Consider the following 24,796-nt stretch of genomic DNA (forward strand, 5'->3'; position numbering starts at 1 on the left):
CTGCCGTCTGCTTCAGAAGGCAGGATGGGTCACATGAACCAATCACGTAGCCATCTGCTCCATACGCTGGCGTACGAGAGAGCATTTTGCGCGCGTGCTGGGACACGTCCAAGCCTGTCCAAGCTTTCCTTCCAGAAAGACGGCAAGGAATATAGAGTTCTTTACGTTATAACCCTCTGCCCACAAAGTGAGTTGGTATCATTGTATGACGTCTTACCTCATTTTGATTGGCTAGCATGCTCAGAGCCATGAGGAAGAATCAAGCCTGCTCAGTCGGGAGGCATCCGTTAAGGGGGAAAGAGTGGAGTAACTCTTACTGTACACGTGAATGGTGAGTGGGGCTATCCGATGGGGGATGTAAGTAGATTGGGGTTCCTTCTAATTCTTTAGTTAGATATTTATTTATTTATTCAATATTAGGTTTGTTATTTTCAATGGATAATTAGATTATTATTAGCATCAGTATCCAGGAACCTAATCTATAATTCTTGGTCGTATGGCCGCGTTCACTACTCACGTATTGTCCCCCAATTATTAATCAATTAAGTATTAGGATATTAATTTATTTGAATTTGATATAAAAAGAAAGGGAAATACAAACTATTTGTTTATTAGAATTCTATATTCTGGCATTGTTAAAAATAAAATTGGAAAGATCTAAGTTCTGGTTTGAATTCGTAAAAATAATTTCCTAGAAGAATGGACTGGGACAACAGCTTACTTTCACTGGCACTCTGTATACGGTAGATCCTGCTTTATGCATTTGAGATTGAGCGTGACTACAATGAAATGGGCCCTTTTTTACAGCTTAGTTGCAACGCCGAACCTGCCCGGCGTCCAGGCAGGAAAGGCATTGAAAAAAAAAATGCTGGAACGAGTGTTGTTAGTGGAGCGTTGCAAGCGGATCGCGAAAAATATCTATTATAATGCCATGAAGGTCAAACATATATGAAATTAGTCAAGATTTACTTTATATTTACAGCATTTACGTATTTTTGAAATTTTAAATCAGGGAACGCTGGGCGTATGGGCGTACTATATCGCTACGCCACTGATGGTATGTAGATAGAGGGGTGCACCGTTGCTGCAAACTCACAGCTTGCCATGGAGAGCTTGTTGCAAACTTCTTCACCTGGCATAGCAAGGTTGCTTCAGGCTTGCAGCAAATTTTCTTTGCTGTATGGTGTAGTATTTGAAGAAATGTGAGGTGAAATTTCCCCCTCTGGTTGGTAATTTCTGGCTGATATTCTTTGGGGAACCAATATACATGGCATATTGATAGATAAATAAATAGATAGATACGCACATATGTATGCATGTAGATTTCTTGAAGGAATTCTCGCAAAATTGTCCCTGCACTGAGCGGATCTGAGTTCCATCAGCCTCTAATAAATGGTCCGACCTCCGTGGCGGAGAGGCCCTACGACACCTGGGGTTAAAGGTCGAATACCGGACTGGACATGGGAGATCATTGTGAGTGTTCCTTCATCAATTTCACATACATACAGGGCATCATCTCATCACTCATTTTCATCTGCGCGGTTAGGCAAAAGTGGCAAAAGAACGACGTAAACTAAACCAAATATGTCAATCATTCAATCTAGTCCATGCATAAAGATGGCCGAACCTTCATAAATGTCTGGGGTTGTGAATGTGTGGGGACCAGCCTCCTAATTCCCCTCCATTCGTTCGAAGCCAGAATTTTATTTTGAGGGCTCATCCCATATCAGCAGCTACCTTCTTAAGGACAAAAAGTATGTGAGGGGGTGTGTGTTTGGGGGGGTTGAAGCAGTGAAGGTGAATTTCTCAGTAAATTACAACTTATTATAAGAGATCCTGATAAGGAATTAAAATTAAATACCACTATACAGGGTGGTCCAAAAGTATGGGGACACGCGAATGACGAATGACATGCTGTTCCGCAAATGGACACGTTAATTACTTCGGAACTCTTGGTGCTACAGCAACGATTAACACAACACTGAACTAGTGAGAAAATTTCCTATTCAACTGAACTGTCATAAGCTATGATTTCCATTTTAAATTTTCACGTTGAATTCAAGAGGCGGATGGCGGCCATCATCATTTTAACATTTCCCCTACTACTATTACTAACCTACAGTGTTAGATTTGAGGAACAGTGTCATTCAACTTTTATTCGGGTGTGTCCATACTTATAGACCACCCTGTATACTGTATAAATTAGATATATTTAGGATTTCGGAAGGGAAGCTTCAACCCCCAATCCCTGGCTACTTGCCTGTCTTCATGGATTGTTGCAATGTGTGCAGGAGGTAGCTTTGCCTTTTTTCTAGTCATTGCAGACTTTGTTACTTAATCTGGAATGTTTCTTTTCTTCCTGCAGGGTGACAGTGGCGGTCCGTTGGTGGTAGGGGATGTTCAGGTTGGAATAGTGTCGTTCGTGAGTTTAAGAGGGTGTACACTTGGTTACCCCTCAGGATTTTCACGAGTAACGTCTTTCAGAAGCTGGATAGCTCAGGCCACCGCAGTTTAAGAGAGAGAGAAGAAATACCTTTCGTATCAAGAAGCTTCACTACAAGCAACGACTCTCAACATTGTTTAAATACATTAGTGTGTTATTGTACAACCATCATCAATAAAAATTGGACATTTAGACCCTGAAACAATCATTTCACTTCAATCCGTTATGTGTGTTGTCGATGGTTGAACTTGTCATTAGAAATTTGCTAATGAAATTCGCTCATCGCCGTAGAGTTAGGCAACACACAAAGTATTGCTATAGGTATCCTATTGTTATTGCCGCTGACTGTACAACACCGACAAAGTTTCACAGCGTGCACAGGATATCAAGACAAACAAATTCTTTTTCAGACGTTCATTCGACGCTAAAAGTACTAAAAAATGACAACTTTTTATCCTACATGCATGCAGCCACGCAGTTCAAATTCATGATTGCCATATGAATAATTCCTTTCTGTCGGTGCAAAATTCAACATAATGGCCCTCTTCTGAATACCTGTGGACAAATGTTGCAAATCTTTTCTTGAATTAATGAAAAAAACATAAAATAGACAATAAACAACTTATCTATGCATGGTAATACATGCATGATTTGTGGGCAAAGGTTCTTTCACTGACGTTGTCTTTTCTGACTCAATAACTGTTTAGATAATGCTGTCACTTTTAGTATGTTGGCCGACTGAAAAAAAACACTGGCAACCGTGGATCTATCCTGGGTGTTTTTTGATGGCTTATAGAAGAGAAACTTTATGAAAACGTTTGTCTTGATGTCTTCTACTTAGTCCCAAATATATCGGTGTTGTGCTGTAACAGTTACCTTGCAACTTGACAGCTCTGTAAGAAGAGAAATGTGCATAAAACGTCCACGAACAGAAATCTTACTTCAATGCTAGTCTCTCATTCCTACAACGATAAACTAACGTATAACTAAAGTAACAAATTTCAGAATAAATTTCATGAGGAGTGGTGAGGAAAACGACATGATGGCCAAGAAACGCTGTCTGATTCAACATGAAAACTTTAATGCAATCGCAAACAGCAGCCTTTCACAGCATGGAGGAAGATTTATTGAATGAATTGAGCACTACATGATATGTAGTATGTTTCAGTGAAGCATAAATGTAATCTTTCAATAGTGAAAATGGAGATCATTACATTCCCTTGTATGCTGCAATAATAAAAATATTATAACATTTTGTTAACACTATAAACTGAACATACAGGTTTATTCGAAAAGAATGAGCAAATTACGAATTTTTCTTGTAGACAAATGGTACAGTGGGATCCATGAGTATTACCGTGCAAATTGCCCATGACTACTTTCATTAATTGTTTTCTTACATTCTGTGTGTTTTTACGCGATGGATTTGTATGTATGCTGGTGCAGAAGTTATCAACATCTTGTTTTGACTTTTCTTTTAATTCTTGAAGCTCTTGTTGGGCCAAATAAAGTGCACGAACATGGTGATGGACAATTTGCACGATAATACTCATGGATCCCACTGTACTAGATACAATATGTGCTATGCGTCACAGGCAGACTTAGAATCAAAGTTTTAATAACTCACGTGGAACTTACATTAGATCCAGCATAGCCGCGATGGAGGTGGCGAAACAATATGGCGTCTCCTCAAGCAGAAGTCCAGAATGCTTGATTGGATGATGTGAGTATCATGACTTTGTGCAACGTCGGTGGCCACCAAGGTTTCTCACCACCTTTGTGGTTTCTATCGATTGCGATACATAATATACAGTGTAAACATCCATCCTCTACCTGCAAATCTCAATGAGATGAAGCGTCGAATTTTTCCAACTGTGGTTGGCCCCCGCGGCGGAGTGGTTAGCACATCGAGTTACGACGCCAGGGGTCCCGCGTTCGAATTCCGGCCATTGAGTGTCCATTCATCAATTTCATCATATCAGCACTCACCCCATCTTCGCAATTAGCCAAAAGTGGCAGAAATGCCAAGTAAAATAACCAAAATCAATCAATCAATCATTTTCCAGCTGTGGAATCCAGTTGAAGTCCATGAAAAGAAAAATGGATTCTTATTTCTAAAGCTGGATGTTAATAAGTATCTTACTAGTGTTGTAATTATAATTAAAATTTGTATTGTATAATCATGGAAAAATATTATTTGTTCTATTGACGTTGAAAATGTGTATTTTGCTTCTTCTTTGTGAATAGTCCTGTATATAATAAACCTCTGCAGTTACGAAAAGACATGCTCTGGAATACAAACACTTCAAGGTCGTAAAATACCGAACCCTTTAACACCTACAGTGAACGAATTTAGTGGTATATTTTTTTCCGAATATCTCCAGCGAGTCTAGCTACCAAGCCTACGACCAGTATATAGCGTCAGCAAGCGGATTAGCGATAGGTTCTGGGATGAGTTTATTGAAAAATTGGTGCATGTACATTATAAAATACAACATGTTGACATCGCACATTTCTATACATCAATTGAGCAGTGTGTTTTTATAATAGTATAACATAATATTATAGTAAAATCATACAGTGACAAATTATATCATTAAGTGGATTAGTGCTGTAAAAGTACAATATTATATAGTGTATACAATCTAAATTTATTTTAGAAAGTTATTTAATTCTTGAAATTCTTTAACTGAATATAATGTATATTCCAATAGCAATTTTTTCACCTTACTTTTAAAGACCGTGGTTCTTTCAAAATTTTTGTAACTATTTGGTAACATATTTTATAACTGGATGCCTGTGTAAAAAGGTCCTGTTTGGTATGCAGTTAGCCGCACTTTGGGAATGTGGAAGTTATTTTCTTGTCTGGTATTGTAATTGTGAGTGTCTATGTTCTTTGGATAGTTCGAATTTGTTTCGTGTATGAAAGTAAGTGTTTCAAGTATGCACAAACTTGGAAGTGTTGACATGCGAAATTGTTTAAAAAGAGGTTTACATGTGTCAGTTTTGTGTGCATTTGCCAAAATACGCAATGCTCTTTTTTGAATTTTAAAAATCCTCTGCGATTGTGCCGAGTTCTCCTAAAATTGGACACCATATCTCAAAATACTTTCGGAGTTAGAGAGATAGATATTTAGCATACACACCGTATTGAAACTATTTTTTAGAGTTCTTAATTGGTAACATATAGTGTTGAGCCTTTTGCATAAATGATCTATGTGAACTTTCCAGTTCAGACACTCGTCTATAAATATTCCAAGAAATTTTATATTGCAAGTAGCTGTTATAACGGCACGCACTACTGTGAAATTATCTTACTTAATAGAAGTGTTTTTGGCTCTAGACACACCAAATTTTATTATATTAGTTTTTCCGTTGTTCATAGAAAGTTTGTTTGCTGAAAACCAGCTTTGTAGTTCAGTAAGAGCTTTTTCCGTTTTTTTGAATTAAGGTTACATCGTTAACAGAATCTACTAAAGCCGTTGTATCATCAGCGAAAAAAGTAACTTGGGCGCTTTTAACGTTTGCTGGAAGGTCACTTATGAACAATAAAAACAATAGAGGTCCTAGTATCGATCCTTGGGGGATTCCAATACCCACATCTTTCAATTCCAAGTAATATGTTGTTTGTGTTCCATTATTGGATAAGCTATTTATTGCAACGCTCTGTTTTCTAGTCCATAAATAGGATTCTAGGACTCGCTTCTTGATTGGATGCTTCGAGAGTTGTGACTCGCTTCAAGCTGAAACGCAAAACAGCTATAAATGTTACGAAATTGATCTCACTCCAGTAAGTACTATGAATCTTCTATGAAGTTTCACTTTAAAAATCAGTCGTCAATTGCAAATAACGTTACAGTAATAAATAAATAAACAAATAGCCCGTGGCGGAACAGCCCGTGAGGACCAGGGCCTATATTATATACAGCACGTGTGGTGATAATGGAAACAAGAAGGCACAGATAGGGGTTATGGCGAACAGGTGTTCGGCATTATCCTAGCATGATGTTAGTAATTTAAAATCTGATTGTTTTGTATACAAATCTAAGAAACAAATCAGAATCGTAATGTCGTGGCTCTATATCAGACTTCAACTATTGAGAGAGAAATCCTCGCACAAATGATATAAAGAAGTTAAAAAAGACGAGACCTCCCACCAACAAGCCTTCCTACAGTAAACATTTGTCCAAAGAGTCTTCTGAAGATACTTAAAAACAACATCATTTTTCCTTACTTTTTACTTGAATTGTCTGTGTAGTAACTATTTTTCATAAGGTGTAATGACGAACACGATATTCGATGTTACCCCGAAAAATTCGGGCAATGCGGAACATGACACCTGTCTTTTTCTCAGTTTCTTGTGCAAAACAAATAGTTTGGGAATAGGAGTTGATTTTGAAGGGAAGGTATTAAGGTTTCCTTAGAATCTGTGCAGCGTCTAAAATGTTTTCAAATAATTCCATAATTTACTATGAAACTTAAGTGTTCGGCAATTCCCCAGTTTCTCATATATCTGTCTGTCTCTGTGTGTGTATGGGTGTGTGTTTGTGTCACAAAATTTTCACATTTCTTATTTATTTATTGAAATTTCCAGTACATCAGAAGCCATTTTAAACCGGAAAGAGACAACAGTAAGAGAGTACACTAGTGTTAAAAAAACACACACACAAAATAGTATAACATAAACTAAACTAAAATAAACAATAATAAACAATCCAAAACAGTACCAAGGTAAACAGGTTATTTTCACAATGCATTACTTACATTTTTTTTCTAAGTTGGTGATAAAAAACGAATATGAGCTAAATATATCAACTTGGTTTGAGATGAAGTTGAATTGGTTCGGTAGCCTATGGAATAATGAACCTTGTATGAGTGAGAGTCTGGGAGTTGCAGTGTTGCAGTCTCCTTGCTCCGTGTTTTATGTCTAGGCACTCTGAGGGAGAGTTTGTGGAGTGGGATGCTGCATGTTAAGTTTACATTTATGACCTTATATAGCAATTTCATATCTGCAACGTATCTACGAGTTTTAATGTGCAGATTTACAAGCAGATCTCTTTTAGGCAGGTGTCTCAGGGCAGGCACTCTGTATCGAACGATGGAGAGGAAAAAGCTGAGGACACTGTCGATCTTGGAGGTATCGGAAGGGGCAGCCATATTCCAGATTCGTGAACAGTATTCTAGAATGGGGGACGCAAATGTTTTGAAGTAAATAGAAAGTGCTTTCGGGTTATTCAATTCGGTGAATCTGTAAAGTAGGCCTGGCATATACATTGCTTTTTTTCTGATCGTTGATATGTGAATTTCGAAAGTTAATTTTGAGTCTACGAGAATACCTAGACCTCAAATTGTGTTTCTTTTGTTAGAGGAAGGTGAGTGAGTATATAATTACCTTCCAGAATGTTTTGTTTCAATGAAATTGTTATGTAAGAGCATTTTGAAGGATTTATGGACAGTTTCCATCGCTTACACCATTCAGGAAATCTGTTTATGTTATTTTGGAGAAGTTGCATGTCTGTTGGCTGCTTTATTTCTCTAATAATCTTTCAATCATCGGCGAACATTTGAATCGTGCTTGAGATGGGGGAATTAAAGACATCTTGCTACCTGTATTTGGGCAAGGTACATAAATCTTAATATTAAACCACGGCTAATGTATCTTCAAGGGAGTTTTTTTTTTAAAAAACGAAAGCAGACAGGATGCCTTCCAATGGAGACGTTTAAACGATTACATTATCTCAACAAGGATACATGGATTTATGGATTTATATATTTACATAGAATGAGATACGTGTTTCTCTGATTTTTATCTACATTCAATTTTTATGCTCCAAGAATTTATTTCTTCTTTCTAATGTGTATACCTTCCACGTAGGCGCCCAAAAGTCAACCTCACTTCCTCGTAGTGCACCCTGGACTAAAGACTAACGAGGCTCTGGCGACTGGCACTATGGCCAGTATAATTTTGTGTGTGTTGTCCTGTTTTTTGTCCTTGTGTGCTGAGTGCCCGTTTACAGCCTCAGCTATTAACAGAAGTCAGAAGATTTTAAGATTTTTAGTTATGCAACGTTAGAGTTGTTATGACGGGAGCAAAATAGCCTAAGTGCTGACGCTCCCAAATTTTAAATTCAAATTCAAAATTCAAATTCTAATGTGTATAATCTTCCTTCATATATGTTTTTTTCTGGATTCACCTCTGGACTTCCTTCTTTCTGAGAATTTGGATCTGGACTTCCTTCTTTGTGGTAATTTGGATCTGGACTTCCATCTTTGTGGGAATTCGTATCTGGACGTCCTTCTCTAAGGGAATCTGGATCTGGACTTCCTTCTGGACTCTTATGTAATCCCTGGAACGGGTATCCTTTATGCCAATTCCTCTGGTATTTTCATATGTAGGTTTTCCCTCTTCACTAAGTCCTTTTTTCACAAGCTGGTAACACCTCACTTTTTCTTCATTCACACCAAGTCCTAGAGGGTTACGAGTTCGAGGGTTGATATCTACGCCGCCTATTTCTATTCTCCTCCCTTGAGGAAACTCTGCATAAGTTCAACAAAGTGTATACTTGGTGCCAGACGATTGAAACGCGCATCCAAGTAGGTGCAACGGCTGGGACGCGCAACCAAAGGTAATGTGTTTCGCGACTGGGACGCACCGCCACTGGTATAAATCAAAATTTCTACCGAGGAAACGATAAATCAAGCTAACAGATTCCAGATCTGTTAAAAGACACAAATTTGTATCAGTGTTTTCACTTCTTTAGTTTTCCGGTATATTTACATATGAGCATCAATTTAGTATTTACATCAATTTATTGTTTTTATATCTTTTCTTCATCCTCTTATAATGGATTCTATTGTTGTTCATCTTTCCAAATTACTTTGCTCTTATTTACACTGCCATTCCCGTATGTCGTGGTAATCTTCAATCTTGCACACCTTGTGCTGCCATCTCTATTCCACCTTGGTAAACCGTTTACATGAGTTGGTCCCATTGGGTACGTAACAATCTGTGAGATCATACAGATATAATACAAATAACAGAGGGCGAAGAACTCTCCCTTACCATTATATTTTGTGACTGTTTTCAAATTGTAAAATGTATAATCACTTCTTGTGTAAAAGAAAAAGAAAGAAATGTTATAGCATACTGTTTTGTTGCTTAGCAACCAGTTGTTGAAAACAATTGACAGAGATAACAAGAACGTTTGTAGTAGTTCGAATCACTACAAATCGAGCATAACTAATGTATTTATTTAGTGCAAATAATAAGTATGTTCGCCAGAGAACGGTGTTGTGATTTTGAACTATTTACATTACTCTTATTTCATAATTTGCTGTGAAGTAGAATAGTGATTTTCTGAGCATAAAGTAAAATGCTCAAGCCTCTACGACACTAGTAAAAATTTAAGAGTGGCGACCGTGTGACAGGACTCTGAAATGAAGTAGTTTTTCGGATAGACTAAGTGAAATATAATCTCAGTAGGTCTGGGATTGAAGCAGATTCTATCTGCATTTGATTGATATTCAAGTATTTAAGTGTATGTAAGTTTCTTTTTTCTTCGTTAATGAGAAATGTCTTCCAGAGATTCATCTAAATCTCGTAGCAGAAAGAAGACTTCTATGCAATACGAGGGCACATATCTAGCAACGTTTACAAACGGTCAAGAAGTTAATTGTGATGATAAGACTGATACCAGTACTCGCAAGGTGGAATGTTGTGGTGATACGAAAGCTGACATCAGATTTGTACAGTGCTATAAATGTCTTTCATGGTTTCACTTTTCTTGTCTTAAGATGTCAGTTGTTCATTGGTCTATTTATTCTACTACGGTAGAGAATTACTTTTGTAAATCTTGTGAACCTAGTTATAATCCATATGAATTGTCAGCTTACAAAGAGAGTATTAGTCCTAATTTTAACGATCTGCTAGAAACAATCAAGAGCATTTAGTCCGTGGTAGTTAATTCTAGTAAAGAATTACAATCTCAGCTTGAAGTTTCCAATAAGGAATTGAAATCTCAGCTTGAAGCTTCCAATAAGGAATTAAAATCTTCCAGCGAAGAGTTAAGATCTCAGCTTGAAGCTTCCAACGAAGAGTTGAAATACAAAATTGAAGCTTCCAATGTAGAATTACAGTCTAAAATTGAATCTATGAATTTTTAATTTTAAGCAGGTTAATAACTGTATAGACATGTTGGCTTCTGATGTAGCAATAATAATCGAATCTTTAGCAGAAATGTGTGTAAGTTCAAATGAAGAATTAAACCAGAAGTTGCAAGAAAGAATGCGAAATTATGACAGTAAAATATCAGACATTCTTAATACACAAGATCTTCACGAGAAACAAATAAATGAAATTGAAGGTTCTTTGCAAGGTGCAAAGGACGATATAGGTAAACTCAAATTTGGATTTGATGATTGTTGTTCGCAAGTTGAAACATTCGATTCTAAGGTTTCACAGTGTTTCGAAATTGTTAATCAGTACGATGATAATTTGAAACAGCTTGCATTGCGTGTTGATGTCATTGAGAATAATATGCAGAAACCTGTTAATGTAAATTATGATGGTGCTGATTGTAATGTTACAGGTACTTCTCATAACAAATACGCGTATTCTAATACGAACTCTCAAGTTCATGGTATTGATAATGTTGCAAATTTCCAATCGAGAAGGTTAAATGTAATGCGTGATTCTGGAATTGGTCATAAGCATGATTCTGGTTTGAGTGAGTCAGATGGAAGTTCTACTAACTCTACGTATACTACTAAAGTAAAGATTTTTTATGTAAAAGAACCGCATCTTAAACATATAAGTTGGAAGAAAAATCGCAAACAATCTAGTTTACATAATGGTAGAAAGACGTAAGTAAATTCTAATTTACTCTTGTACGAATAGATCTAGTTGTATTTTAAACGAACACAGAGTACAAACTGAGAATAACATTGATGTTTCCTCGAATAACGCATTTCCTGAAACATCAAATATGTTAGGTAGAACAGAGAACTTCCGCAGTTATGGAGAATATTGTAATTTGAATTACACAAACTATCCTTGCACTTGGTGTTCCGGTTCTGCTAATTATACTCAAATTCATCCAGACAGGTCTGATAACACAGCTTCAAGAATGAAAAATACACAGAGAGCATTTAATTCTCATAATGATAACGATGAGTCTAGAAGGAAACTGTTTAATCGTTCTTAGCCTTGCACATATTTTGCTGGTAATCAACAGTCACCAAACATTCATGATAGTACATTTGTGAATGGAATAGAAAATTGTAATGGTGCACATAATTTTCAAAAAGATTGTAATGTAAGACCGGACTCTGATTCCTTGCTCTTGTACATGAGTAAATATAGACATTTGAAGTTAAATGAATTGTCTTTATTACCAAAGTTCTCAGGTCGAGTAGAAACGCAATCTGCAAGAGAATACTTGGAACAATTAAACTCAACGTTAGATATGATAGGAGTGCCTGCTGATAAACGACTGCAGAGCATTCAGAATTGTTTTGCAAATAGAGCAGCTTATTGGTTTAGAACACACAAACGATATTTCTTTTGTTATTCTGATATTGAAAACAAATTTATTCAACAGTTTGTTGCGCCTGAAATGTTACAATCACAGTTAGCTGTCTTAAGGAATAAAAAATACGACCAAAATGCACATGGAAGTTTAGAAACCATTGCACTAAAAACACATTTCACATATTGTAATTTAGTGAACAATCCCAATGATGTTGATGTTATACAGTTGATAATGAGCCAGTTGCCTGATAATGTTGCTAACAATATCGCATGTCATAGTGTGCAGACGATGGATCAGCTTACAAATATGCTTCGTAAGTTAGATGTTATTAGAACTAGTAGGAAAGGACTTATTTATTTACCTGAAGATTTAGATTGCGACAAGTCTAAGAAAGGGAAGAGTGAACATCAAAGATTAAATGTACGACAAGTAAATATTCGACAAACAAGAAGTACTAGTACTTCTTCTACTCAAACTCTGCCTTCTGATAATTTGGGTGCCTCTGTTGGAAATAGTTCAGACAATGTAAACCAATCTTTTGAGTTCAAGATATAATGCAAGTAATGCTACTAATTTTGGAAATTTCCGACGAAATAGGAATCAGATGTTTCCTAGGAATTTTTACAATACTGGCAGGTTTTACCGTAGTAATAATAGAAATATCCCGAATGAGAATTCCATACAAGATAATGGTCTTGATTTTAGGCAGCCTAACTACAGATTTTCTAGGAATGGCTACTTTAATAGTAACGGATCTTTGTTTCCCTCTGCTTACGAAAAACTGTCCACCACAAAATCGAGATGCGCCAGTGTGTGATACAATGAGGAATCAGCACAGCAATATGCAAAGTAATATAATGACGAGTACATCTAATACTGGTGTAAGTCCTATTTTGACTCAAAATCCAACTTCTGGCGTTCAGTCTTTACAATTTAATGATGCTAGGCAACATCAGTTGGAAAGGCAGTCTACTTTAAATTAAAGTGGTAGTCGGAAGAGCCTCTTTCCCTCTGCACCAGCTACAAGGGGCACAAGGAAGAGTCAAATGATGTATTTAATGTTTGTGATGCTATGCAATTTTCGAATGAAAATGCATTAAGTAACTTGCAAATTAATTTTTTGTTAGAATAGTTTGAGGAAGAACATAGGCGTAGCTACGGGGTGTGCCGGGTGTGCCTAGGAACACCCTAATGGGCTGCTTTATCAAAGAGAATTAAAGACAGATATTTCAATAAGAGAGAAAATAAGCGGCAGTTTGTAAGAAGTTGAAAATGTCATTACTTGGTACAAACGTGTGCATTATCGCTGATGAAACAAGTGTCTGTAGTTTTTCGATTTTTTGATGTGATTGGAGAAGGAAGATATTTACTGCATTCTACTCTGTACTGCAGCGCCTTGCTTCTATACCTGTCACAAGCTGCACGTGTGAGAGAGCTTTCTCCACGCTTACCCAAGTTAAAACTAAATTAAGAGCAACTCAGATGCAGGATAGATTGGAAGCCATGCTCTTGCTATTTGTGGAAGAGGAAAAGCTTAGTCTATTGATATAAATGAAGTTATTGATGAGTTTAAGAACATTTCACCTTTTGACAGACGTCTCTTGTTATAGATGACGTGTATTTTGATGTATTTGTTTGTAACATTTATGAACATTTTGTGTGTGTGTAATTTCTATGCAATTTGATTTTTTTCTACTACATATATTCAGAAAATTTCAACACTGACATTTAGTGAATTTATATTCCTTTACAAACATCAGTGCAGTTAAAGAGCCAAAGTGATTGTGTTGCAAAATATGATATTAAAAAGGTACAAGACCTTTTTTTTCCTTCTTCTTTGTGCACACCCAAATATATAGTTCTAGCTACGCCTATGAGGAAGAACCTGACCGGGTTATTAACGATGAAGATATTCCTGTACCTTTAACAGAAGTTCCAATTGTACATGGAATTATATGTCAATTGCCTCTCATTTGTATAATAGATTGTGGTAGTCAAGCAAATGTTATGAATTATGAAGTTTGGTGTAAGATATCATCAAGTATTGGTAATCTTACGTTGGACAATGTGGGTGAATTATCTGGATTTACTGGCAATAAAAAGTGTAAATTTGTCGGTTCTAAGATTATAAATATTCAGATCGACAGTGAATACTTTCCAATGGAATTCTATATTTTAAAAGAGCTTAACGCCGACGTTATTTTAGGTGTTGCTTTCTTACGTAAGTATAAAGCAATTGTTGATTTTAGGAATCAGAATATATGTTTAATAACTTCATCAGGAAGGCAAGTTTGTACAACATTAAATGATAATGATTCTAGTTCGATAAGTATTGAATCTGATAGTGTTTGGTGTGACACATGATACTAAGATGACGGAATATTAAACTTTATACGTATGTTAGATGTTGAAGCGATGTACCTTCTCAGAAGGATATTTAAGTAGAGTATTTGTTGGAGATGTATCTCTAAAAACTAACCACCATATATCTTTTGTATATATTCTTATATTCGCATATAACAGAACTTTTCTCTTGCTCATTTTACTATGCATTTGTTTCTATATAACTTCAATTGCTTATTTTGTGTATATCCAGTGTGTAACGGTATAGTTTGTGCTTTTAAGCTGATTCTCAGCAACATACACAATATACACAACCATACATTTTTGAATCCTTGTCCCGAGGTTTAAAACGTGCAGTACCTGAAGTTCTGTGGATGCTAGTTTAGGCAATAGACACGTACTTCTTCAAATTATAGCTTAACGCCCATTTCCTTTTAGATATATATAGGTTTATTCATAATATATTTACAGAAGTTAATTCTTGGTCATTATTCGCAAAATCTACATTCCGATGTACCTTCCCGAAGAGAGTGTGTAGACTCGCGTAGCCACAGGGTCCTACAGGGCAGCAAACGCAATCAGTATTTGAATATGAAGATGATCATGAATTTAGTTTGGACGAGGAGAACAATAGTGAAATAGAAGATGCAAAATGTGTCATTAATGAACCTGGTAAAAGTGATAGTTGAAGACTAAAATTGGTAAACGCTGTAAGTGCCACAATAATTTAAACACCGTTTTCCACGTTAAACTGTGAAATGTGCCACGCTTTATAATGTGGTAAACGTGAAATGTGGCTGGTAGCCCTACAAGTAGTTCAAAGGGCGCGTAAAGAGGTCACTAGTGTGCACGTTCTTACGGGCTGATGTGCGGAACGATGCAATTTCCCAACACTTTCGCTTTTGGCACTTTTTTGGCCTCAGTTCAGCATTACATGAAGATAGTTCGGACTTATATGAAGATAGTTCAGTATTACATTATGATTCCTCTCTTGTGGAGGGCATGTCTGAACTTGAGTCAATTGCATATGGCACTGATGATGAGACCCAACAACTTGATTTCGATGATTATGACGAAAATTATAGACAATAATAAAAATAAATAAGTCGATGTTAAAAGGGTTTTCTTCTTCTACTTGAGACCATTTATGAGCTAGACAAGTTAGATGAATATGAGGAAAATGAAGATGAAGATATAGGTAATTCACAAAAACGTGATTAATTTTCACTCTTATGTAATGAGTGACAGATATTCAAAGATAGAGAGAAATGATATATTGGTTTGAAAGAGGAACATGGACAAAGCAGTGCTGAGTGTAAACGAATACACAAATTTATGGATTTGTGGCTTGGTCCACATTTAGTTAAAGAAGTCAATGGAAACTGTTATCGTTGGATGGAAAAGGAACTGTACAAAAACATAATCTATCCAATTTAATGAAATTCAATTGTAGTCAGGAAAGAAAGGACGAATTATGTAAACTTAAGTAATTTCAAAAGATTTCAACAGTTTTTTTATTAAGAAATGTTAATTTGCTTTAAATAATTATGATATGTTTTCAATATTTTCTGTGTTAATTAATGACAATATGTATGTCATGAGAAAATTTATTTTCTTTCTAATTCTTCATGTTATCTAAAAATTTTAAAACCGATGTTCTAAAATTTTTCTCCGAAGGAGGGAGAATGTTGTGACTGTTTTCAAATTGTAAAATGTATAATCACTTCTTGTGTAAAAGAAAAAGAAAGAAATGTTATACGAGCATACTGTTTTGTTGCTTAGCAATCAGTTGTTGAAAACAATTGAAAGATATAACAAGAACGTTTGTAGTAGTTCGAATCACTTTAAATCGAGCATAACTAATGTATTTATTTAGTGCAAATAATAAGTATTTTCGCCAGAGAACGGTGTTATGATTTTGAACTATTTACATTACTCTTATTTCATAATTTTTTGTGAAGTAGAATAGTGATTTTCTGAGCATAAAGTAAAATGCTCAAGCCTCTACGACACGCAATTTTCGGCGTTACATCTTATTACATATTATTAAAGCATATTCTGAGCCCCTCCAAAAAAAAATAGATCCGCGTCCTTTGAATTAAATTTTCTTTAAAGAAAATAATTATAATTATTTTGTCCCATTTTCTAACACTAGTGCCATTCAAAATTCTTTTCAGCAGCCTGATTTCCTTCAAATGTTTCTACGATAGTTGTGCCAATGCACATAAGTACACGCAACACAGACACGAAAGGACATTTATGAAAGCGTCATTTGAAAACAATAAACAAGTGCAATTTCAGAGTACAGCATGAGTGTTTCTTTGTGATTATCCTCCATCACTTCCACGAGTTCGTTAGCTATTTGTATGATCATCATCAGTGGTGGCGATTAGGGATGGGGGGAGTTGTCTCCCACTTTTCGCCACTTTTGCCCCCGCCCACCCTCCCCAGCTTTGGTACCTTGCGCCCACCCCCAGATTTGGAACCCAATCGCCGCCACTGGTCGCCATTAAAGTTCGAAAATCAAGAAAGTCGTGCGAAATTGCAAAAATGCTAATTAGCACAGCAAGAAAACTAGGAAGCGGTTTTGTTATTTGCATTTTTATGTTTACCTATTTAGCCTACTTTTTCAATAGAACATTATTTCACTACAAATTAAAATACACCCATTCACATTTACGATTGTTCTGTTTATCAAAATGTGTTGATTAGCACTCATACTTTTGGTCAGAAGATTAGCATATCTAAGTAGTCTGCAACGTCCCACCACACTCTAAACACTTCAATTAGGAGAACGGCAAAAGTCTACCCATAAATGCTAACTTCTTACCAGTCGTTGAACACAGATTCTAGATATCTCAGGGCTTGCTGGGTAAAACGTGAACAACAGCTTTATATATATATATATGTTTACTATAAACTTATCGTAAGAAAGTCTGTTAGCACACTAGTCTTTAACCTTTATCACTTAAGTGCATTTACATTTACCATACACGTGCATTCACCACTTCTGGATTCAAAAGGGGGGAAGGGACCATTCAATTTATTCCTCGCAGTGAGGCGCCAGGGGGAGTATAGGGACCTAATTTTATTTAGGGCGCTGTTCGCTGCTGACGTCACGGACTCCCCTGTAAGAGAAAGTAGTATGTGCGCGGTACCCCCAACCACAGCTAGGAACTGGCCGTAGCCAGCCGGCACCTCCGACAAGCGGGTGCTGGGTAAAGGATTTAAGGATGCCGCGACACCCCCGGCGTTAGCTAGGAATCGGCAAGCCGACCGGTGTCTCCTGTACAAGGGCGGCAGGTTAGGAAGGAGGTCTAGGTGCTCCTAGTCAAGCCAGGCAGGTAGAACCTGGCACCTAGACCGGGTAGTTAGGTTGCTGCTAGGCTCTTCTTCTTCTTTCTTCCTCCTTCCTTCCTTCTGGGATGGCTGCTAGGCTTCTGGCTGGATGGCCGGTTTTTCCCAAGATGTTTGCCAGTTGACATCCGGGAGCCAACTGAGCTCCGGCCTCGCTGCGCTGGGTTTTATAGTCGCGGTGGCGCATGGGTGGTGAAAATTTTAACTACAAGTACGCGTTGCTAACTCATTTTTTTACATATTGCAAACTTCGTACTGAGGAATATCAAGGTTTTGACATTGAGAAATTACTAGTAGGAAAATCACTAGATGCACGTGACAATATAAACTAAAACTGTGTGCATTCAGACAATACAATTAATAATGAGCCTCGCAGGACTCTGCTATTCTAAACAACACGTTGAACAATGTAAATGACAATAATTGATAACATTAAAAAGAATATAGCGACCACGCAGGGTCTAATAATGAGTGAAGCTCGTAAACGTAGAGGTGGAACCGTTAACGTTTTCAGAATACATTTAAACTAAAAGCGTACGCCTCGCAGGGACATTCCGCTTAACTCTTTCATCCGACTAAAAAGAATATAGCGACCACGCAAGGTCTAATAATAATTAAATGGCGACCAAGCAGGGTCGTTACATATGCCCCTTCCTCGGGCGAAAATTTTGAAGAAATTTAAATCTTACAATTTATGAAAAATTTTCATGAAACATTAATTTAAAATTCAATAGAAAATATGACGGTAATAAGAGTCTGTTTCTTCTACACATTAGTCACTAGGTCATCTTCTTCCCCTACCACTTCTCTTCTTCGCTCCGATGAACACCTGTAGAGGCGAAGGTTGTCGAAGTTGACTCGGTCGATGGGTTGCCTGGTCCTGGGGTGAACTAACATTGCTGTGTTGTTCCGAAGATCAGTGGCTAAATAAGGTCCAATATACACTTCGAAGAGCTTAGCTATTGTTCTATTCTTCCTCGAACTAAGCTTATGATTTCGAACAAGAACCAAGTCGTCTTCGTGCAGCTCGTGCGCATGGCCTTTAGTCTTAAAGTTTCGTTTGATATTTCTAGTGCGCTCGTTGGACTTGGCTAGAAATAGCTTTTGGTTCCAGTTGGAGATTTGCGGGTCTACTTCGTTGATAGGCCAGTTGAAATGATCAAGGACTTCGATAGGAACGGGTCTGTTGAAGAATAATTCTGAAGGAGCATAGCCGGTGGCTTCAGATACAGAATTATTGAGTAGCCAACAGATTTCAGTTAAAAATTTAGACCAACTTTGATGTTCACGATGGCAGAACAATCTGAGTAACCTCACAATTTCTTGATTCATCCTTTCGATTGTATTACTGCTTGGGTGGTAGGCGGTCGTGAAGAAATATCTTATGCCTTTCTGGTCAAGGTAGTCTTTCCATAGTCCTGAAGTAAACTGGGTACCCCTGTCTGACAATATGGCCTTAACTTTTGGAAAGTGGGAAAAGTATCCTCTCTCCATTATATTTATTATTTCTCTTGCAGTCCCCCGCCGTACGGGATAAACTGAGACAAACTTTGTACCAACGTCTACCAGGGACAATATGTATTGGTATCCCTGAGATGAAGGTAACTTTCCAATTTAATCTATGGACAGCAGCTGGTGAGGATCCTTCTGATTTATGTGCAGCTTGTCCTTAAGGATTCCTAGTTTATCCATCTTAGTCTTAGCACACGTGAGGCAATCTCTAACATGCTTAACTACATCTGCCTTCAATTTTGGCCAAAAATAACGAGTCTTAATTCGGTTTAAGGTTTTGGCTAGGCCGAAATGTCCCTGCTCGTCGTGATTTTCTTTCTTAACTTTCTCCTTGAACTTTTCTGGAACACACAACTTCCACGTTACTTCATCTCCAGAACTCTTCCTAAACAAAAGATTACCATACCTTTGGTACAACTTCTTAACTTTTGTTTCTGCAGGCGAATCTTGCCCTTCCCTTTGTTCTAGAATTTTGATGACAGGCCGGCAAAAGTCATCAGCTTCTTGAGCTTCTATCCAACTTTCCACCTCCTCTATTTCATCTCGCTCCTGCCAGATGTAGTTCACATGGAAATTTCTGGTTTCTGGTTCCACATCTTCATCTTCCGCTGGATATCTGCTAAGCACGTCAGGTACTAAGTTTTCTTTTCCTTGGATGTAAATAATCTCGAAAGAGTAGGACTGCAATCTGAGGGACCATCTAGAAAGACGGCAATTCCAGTTCTTAGAGTTTTGTAGCCATACTAATCCACGGTGGTCAGTATAAATCTTGAAATGTCTACCCTTCAAATAAATTTCAAACTTATTCACTCCAAATAAGATGGCCAAACATTCAAGCTCATGAATTGAATAATGCCTTTCATTGTTCTTTAATTTTCTACTAGCATACTGAACAACAGCTTTATCTTCTCCTTGCTCTTGAAATAGGATGCACCCTAAACCTTTAGTTGAGGCATCGCTCTGAATGCAGAACTCTTTATCTAGATCCGGCTGCACTAACGCTGGAGTACTTACTAATTCTTCTTTTAACTGAGAAAAAGCTTCTTCTTGAGCTGGACTCCAATTCCATTTGGTAGCTTTGGAAAGCAGCTGCACCAGAGGTTCTGTCTTCACAGAGAAGTTCTTTATGAATTTTCTTCTCCAGTTTGCTAGTCCTAAAAATTTTCTAACGTCCTTTTTACTATTAGGGCGAGGGAACCTTAGAATGGCTTCATTCTTCTTTGGATCTACCTTGATCTGATCACCAGAGATTAAATGTCCGAGATACACTAGTTCTCCTTTCACAAAATTACATTTTCTTAATTTCACTTTGAGACCGACTTCTTCCAGTCTGCGAAGAACTTCTTCTATGTGTGTTAAATGAGTTGGAAAATCCGAATCAAAAATAAGGAGATCATCAATATACACCGTTAAATAACTTTCAGTCTCAGGTCCAAACACACGGTGCATAACAGATACAAAAGAAGAAACTGCATTCGATAAGCCATAGGGCATTTTTAGGAATTCATATTGACGACCTTTGTGGAAAAGGCTGTATATTTTCTACACTCTGCTCTTAGGGGAATCTGCAAGTAACCTGAGGCCAGATCCAAACTAGTGAAGTATCGTGATCCTCGGAATCGTTGTAAAGATTCGTCAATTGGTGGAACGGAGCTCTTAGGGACCACCATGATTGCATTGAGTTGACGAAAATCCAGACAAGGCCGTACACTACCGTCAGGCTTGTCGACCACTAATAATGGGTTCAGATACGGAGACACAGATGGTTGGATGATATTCCAAGCTTTCCAGAGATCTAATTCCTTTTCCAAAGCTTTTCTTTTGGAAAGCGGTACAGGGTATGGGTGGCGGTAAACTGGTTCAGAACTTTTCAGTACGATCTCGCATTCAGCACTTTCCAGGGTTCCTGGTTTCTCTGAGAATACTTCTAGATACTGCAGCAGCACACTGAATAACTCCTGCTTCTTTGAATCGAGCAAAATATTTATCGTTTCGACCTTCTCTCTGAGGTCAGTGGGTTTATACATCCAATCCACTTCTTCATCTTGGATTCTTTGGATATACCGCACTATATCAATATTTAAAGGATTCCCCTCTCTCTGCTCAGAAGTTTTTCCGAACGACAGCGTTACCATATTTTTCCTGAAGTTGATTTCAGCCTCGTGCTGTTTCAAGAAAGGCATTCCTAATAGAAGATCAGTTCCAAATCCTTTTAAGATGAAAACCTCTGTACTGAAATTTAAACCACCAATTTCTAATTCCACACGCCTGCTTCCACATACACGCTTCTTATGACTTCCAGAGAAATCTACCAATCGCACCTCTGGAACTTTCTGGATCTGTATGCCAGGTATCTTATCTACTAACTTAGTCCAGATTGAATAACTAAGGATCGAGCATTCACTTCCAGTATCAATCACACAGGTTACTGTAAAGTCCATTAATTTAGCTTTCACCACTGGAGATCTGTATCTAATTTTAGATTCCCTTGCAGACTTCAATTCCTTTTGTAAATTGGTCTCTTCCGTTTCTGTTAGCTGGAAATTTACTAGTAACTCTTGGACATCTTTATCTATTAATTTGGGCCGCTCCATCGAAGTCCCTTGCCTAAACAGGAACGAAGCATTTAGACAAGGTCCTAGTTTGTCTGGCTAGACTGGGACCTTTGATTTTGATGAAACTCTCGCGCGGTTTCTACGGCCTCCTCCTGCTCCGATGTAATGTTTTGTCTAGGAGATGGAGGTCCGCGAATCTCATTCTGCTCACCCGTAAATCGTCGTCTCGGAGGACTAGGGCTACTTCTACCCTCACGGATCCTTCTTGGGTCAGGAGATCTACGTCTTTGGTTTTGGTAAGGTCGGAAAGAGGTTCTTCTAAAATCACGCCTGCCTCCTCTTTCATTAGTGAAACGTTGAGGGCGCTGATAATTACCTTCTGACCTCGTTTCTATGTTCCGGACTTTATAGTTTCTTGAGGGATTCTGTTCTTTTCCCTTTGGTTCATCTTTGTTCCTCCATGCATCTGGCTCATCGTAGATTTCAAAATCCTTCAGGAAATGAGTTAGGTCATCTACCGTTCTAGGCGCATGTGCTAAACAAAGGTTTCGCATTCTATAAGGAAGTTGTCCGATGATCAAATTAAGTACTTCTCCCTCATTAAAGTTATCACTCAGGTTTCTATAGGCCGCATAAACGCTCCAGGCAAAGCTCTCCATACTTTCGTGGACAAGTCTGGAATATCTCCTGTTTCTCACAGCTGTTAGCTGCCGTTGTCTAGCCTTCTCAGAAGCAAATTCTTCTTTGAACCTGGCGCAAAAGTCAGCATAATTCACGAAACTATCAATATTTCCTGCAAGCCAGTGTTCTGCTTTATCAGTGAAGACTCTAGGAAGCAACTCTAGCCTATAATGTTCGGGTACTTGCATAAGTTCAAAGCTGACGTTGAGCTCCCGAAGATATTTTTCAGCTGACTGAGCCTCAATGTCGCCTTTAAATTTAGGAATGTGGGCGATATCCGCCATTCTAGGCATCTTAAAATCTGGCCTTCTTCTAGGTGGCGATCCATCTGAAGTATCATCGTATCGAGGCCTCTTTCTTCCATCAGCCTTCATTCTGTTGGCAGCGAATAGAGGTTTCTCAGCTAACCTGGGCGGCTCATAAGGAGTAGCATCCGGATTCAGATCTCTATCCGGAGTAAAAGGGCTGGAATGAACATCTGGAGTGGGTTCTGGCTGAACATTCAATCTTTGGAACTGAATCTGAAGTTCACTTACCCTCTGGACAAATGTTCCTGTCTGATCTTGCATTTCTCTTCGCAGAGATACTTCAAGCTTCCTTGTCTCTACCCTAAGAGAATTCACCTTCTCTTCAGCTGCCTGCTCTACGTCCTTCCGCAGAGTTGAGGTCATTGACTCCATCACTTCCTTCTGTTCCTGCACGACTTTCTCGATGGATTCGGTCTTCTCTCCCAAATTTTGGACAGCTTTCTCAATGGACTCCACTGTAATATCTACTTGTCCGCGCCACTGAGATAATGGTTCCAGTCTTTCCTGAAGTACCTCTTTTACTCTCTCCTCAACCTTTGCTATCTCTTGCTGAGAAGTAAGTTGGATACTTTCTACTCCGGCCTTAAGACCTTCTATGTCAGTCCTCTGCTGGGCAAAGAGGGCTTGCAGTTCATTCCTACGCTTCTCTTCTTCTTCCTCTTTTTCTCTTCGTCTTCTGGCTTTTTCTTCCTCTTTTTCTCTTCGTCTTCTGGCTTCTTCTTCCTCTTTTTCTCTTTGTCTTTTGGCTTCTTCTTCCTCTTTTTCTTTCTTTCTTATTTCCTCTAGGCTCTCAATTAAAGCTCGGAGAGTTTCAAAGTCTTTTTCCCTTTTCTCCTCAATTTCTCTTCTTTCTAGCTCCTTTTTCTCTTCAATCTCTCGTTTCTCAAGCTCCCTTTTCTCTTCATGAAACTCTATTAGGGATCTAAGTTCTATCAGTTCCTTTTTTCTCAGCTTTTCAGCCTGAACTGCCTCTCTTTTGCGCACTTTCTCTTCTTCCTGTTTCTCTTTCTTCCTGCGCTCTTCGTCTTCAAGTCTCTCTTTCTCTCGGCGTATTTCTTCTTCAAGTCTCTCCTTCTTTCTGTCTTCCCTATCTTTCGTCAGCCATTCGAATAACCAATTGTCTGATGGAGGATTGGTCAGCGGACTTGGTTCTTGTGTTGCGGCCTCCGCTACTTGAGTCTGCGCAGCAGATTCACACGTCTGACATTTAACTCCTACAGCAGGGAAGGTAGCCACATCTTTTCCATCACAGCTCCAGTGAATTTGGCGCTGGCACTGGCAACACTGGAAATGTGCTGCCTCTTCTCCCAGTTCTTCACAGCAACCATATCCAGACTCTGAATCCATGGTCTTCCTCCCTCTACTTCTCAGGTTCATTCCAGTAAATTCTTGTTCCATGTTTAATACAGTCCACACTTTCACTTTCACTGGACAGTACTTTTAATGCACGGTTCGGTTGGCTTCACTTAATTGCACTGTTATGTCGGGCCCCACGTTGGGCGCCAAAAACTCTTGCAACGTCCCACCACACTCTAAACACTTCAATTAGGAGAACGGCAAAAGTCTACCCATAAATGCTAACTTCTTACCAGTCGTTGAACACAGATTCTAGATATCTCAGGGCTTGCTGGGTAAAACGTGAACAACAGCTTTATATATATATATATATGTTTATTATAAACTTATCGTAAGAAAGTCTGTTAGCACACTAGTCTTTAACCTTTATCACTTAAGTGCATTTACATTTACCATACACGTGCATTCACCACTTCTGGATTCAAAAGGGGGGAAGGGACCATTCAATTTATTCCTCGCAGTGAGGCGCCAGGGGGAGTATAGGGACCTAATTTTATTTAGGGCGCTGTTCGCTGCTGACGTCACGGACTCCCCTGTAAGAGAAAGTAGTATGTGCGCGGTACCCCCAACCACAGCTAGGAACTGGCCGTAGCCAGCCGGCACCTCCGACAAGCGGGCGCTGGGTAAAGGATTTAAGGATGCCGCGACACCCCCGGCGTTAGCTAGGAATCGGCAAGCCGACCGGTGTCTCCTGTACAAGGGCGGCAGGTT

At 38.3% G+C, this 24,796-nt stretch overlaps 1 protein-coding gene across 1 annotated transcript in view; it reads left to right on the forward strand.

Annotated features, from left to right (window-relative positions):
• The window catches only part of LOC146000464 (brachyurin-like), a 48,924-nt gene extending 46,288 nt beyond the window's left edge, over positions 1–2,636 (forward strand). The window contains exon 7 of the mRNA XM_083138122.1: positions 2,366–2,636. Coding sequence (XP_082994248.1) covers positions 2,366–2,515 — 150 coding nt within the window. The 3' untranslated portion in view covers positions 2,516–2,636. The remainder of the gene's footprint in view (positions 1–2,365) is intronic.
• The last annotated feature ends 22,160 nt before the right edge of the window (positions 2,637–24,796 follow it).

The sequence above is a fragment of the Lepisma saccharinum genome, chromosome 16 (assembly GCF_977018435.1).
Source record: "Lepisma saccharinum chromosome 16, izLepSacc3.1, whole genome shotgun sequence".
In the NCBI taxonomy this organism is placed as follows: Eukaryota; Metazoa; Arthropoda; class Insecta; order Zygentoma; family Lepismatidae; genus Lepisma; species Lepisma saccharinum.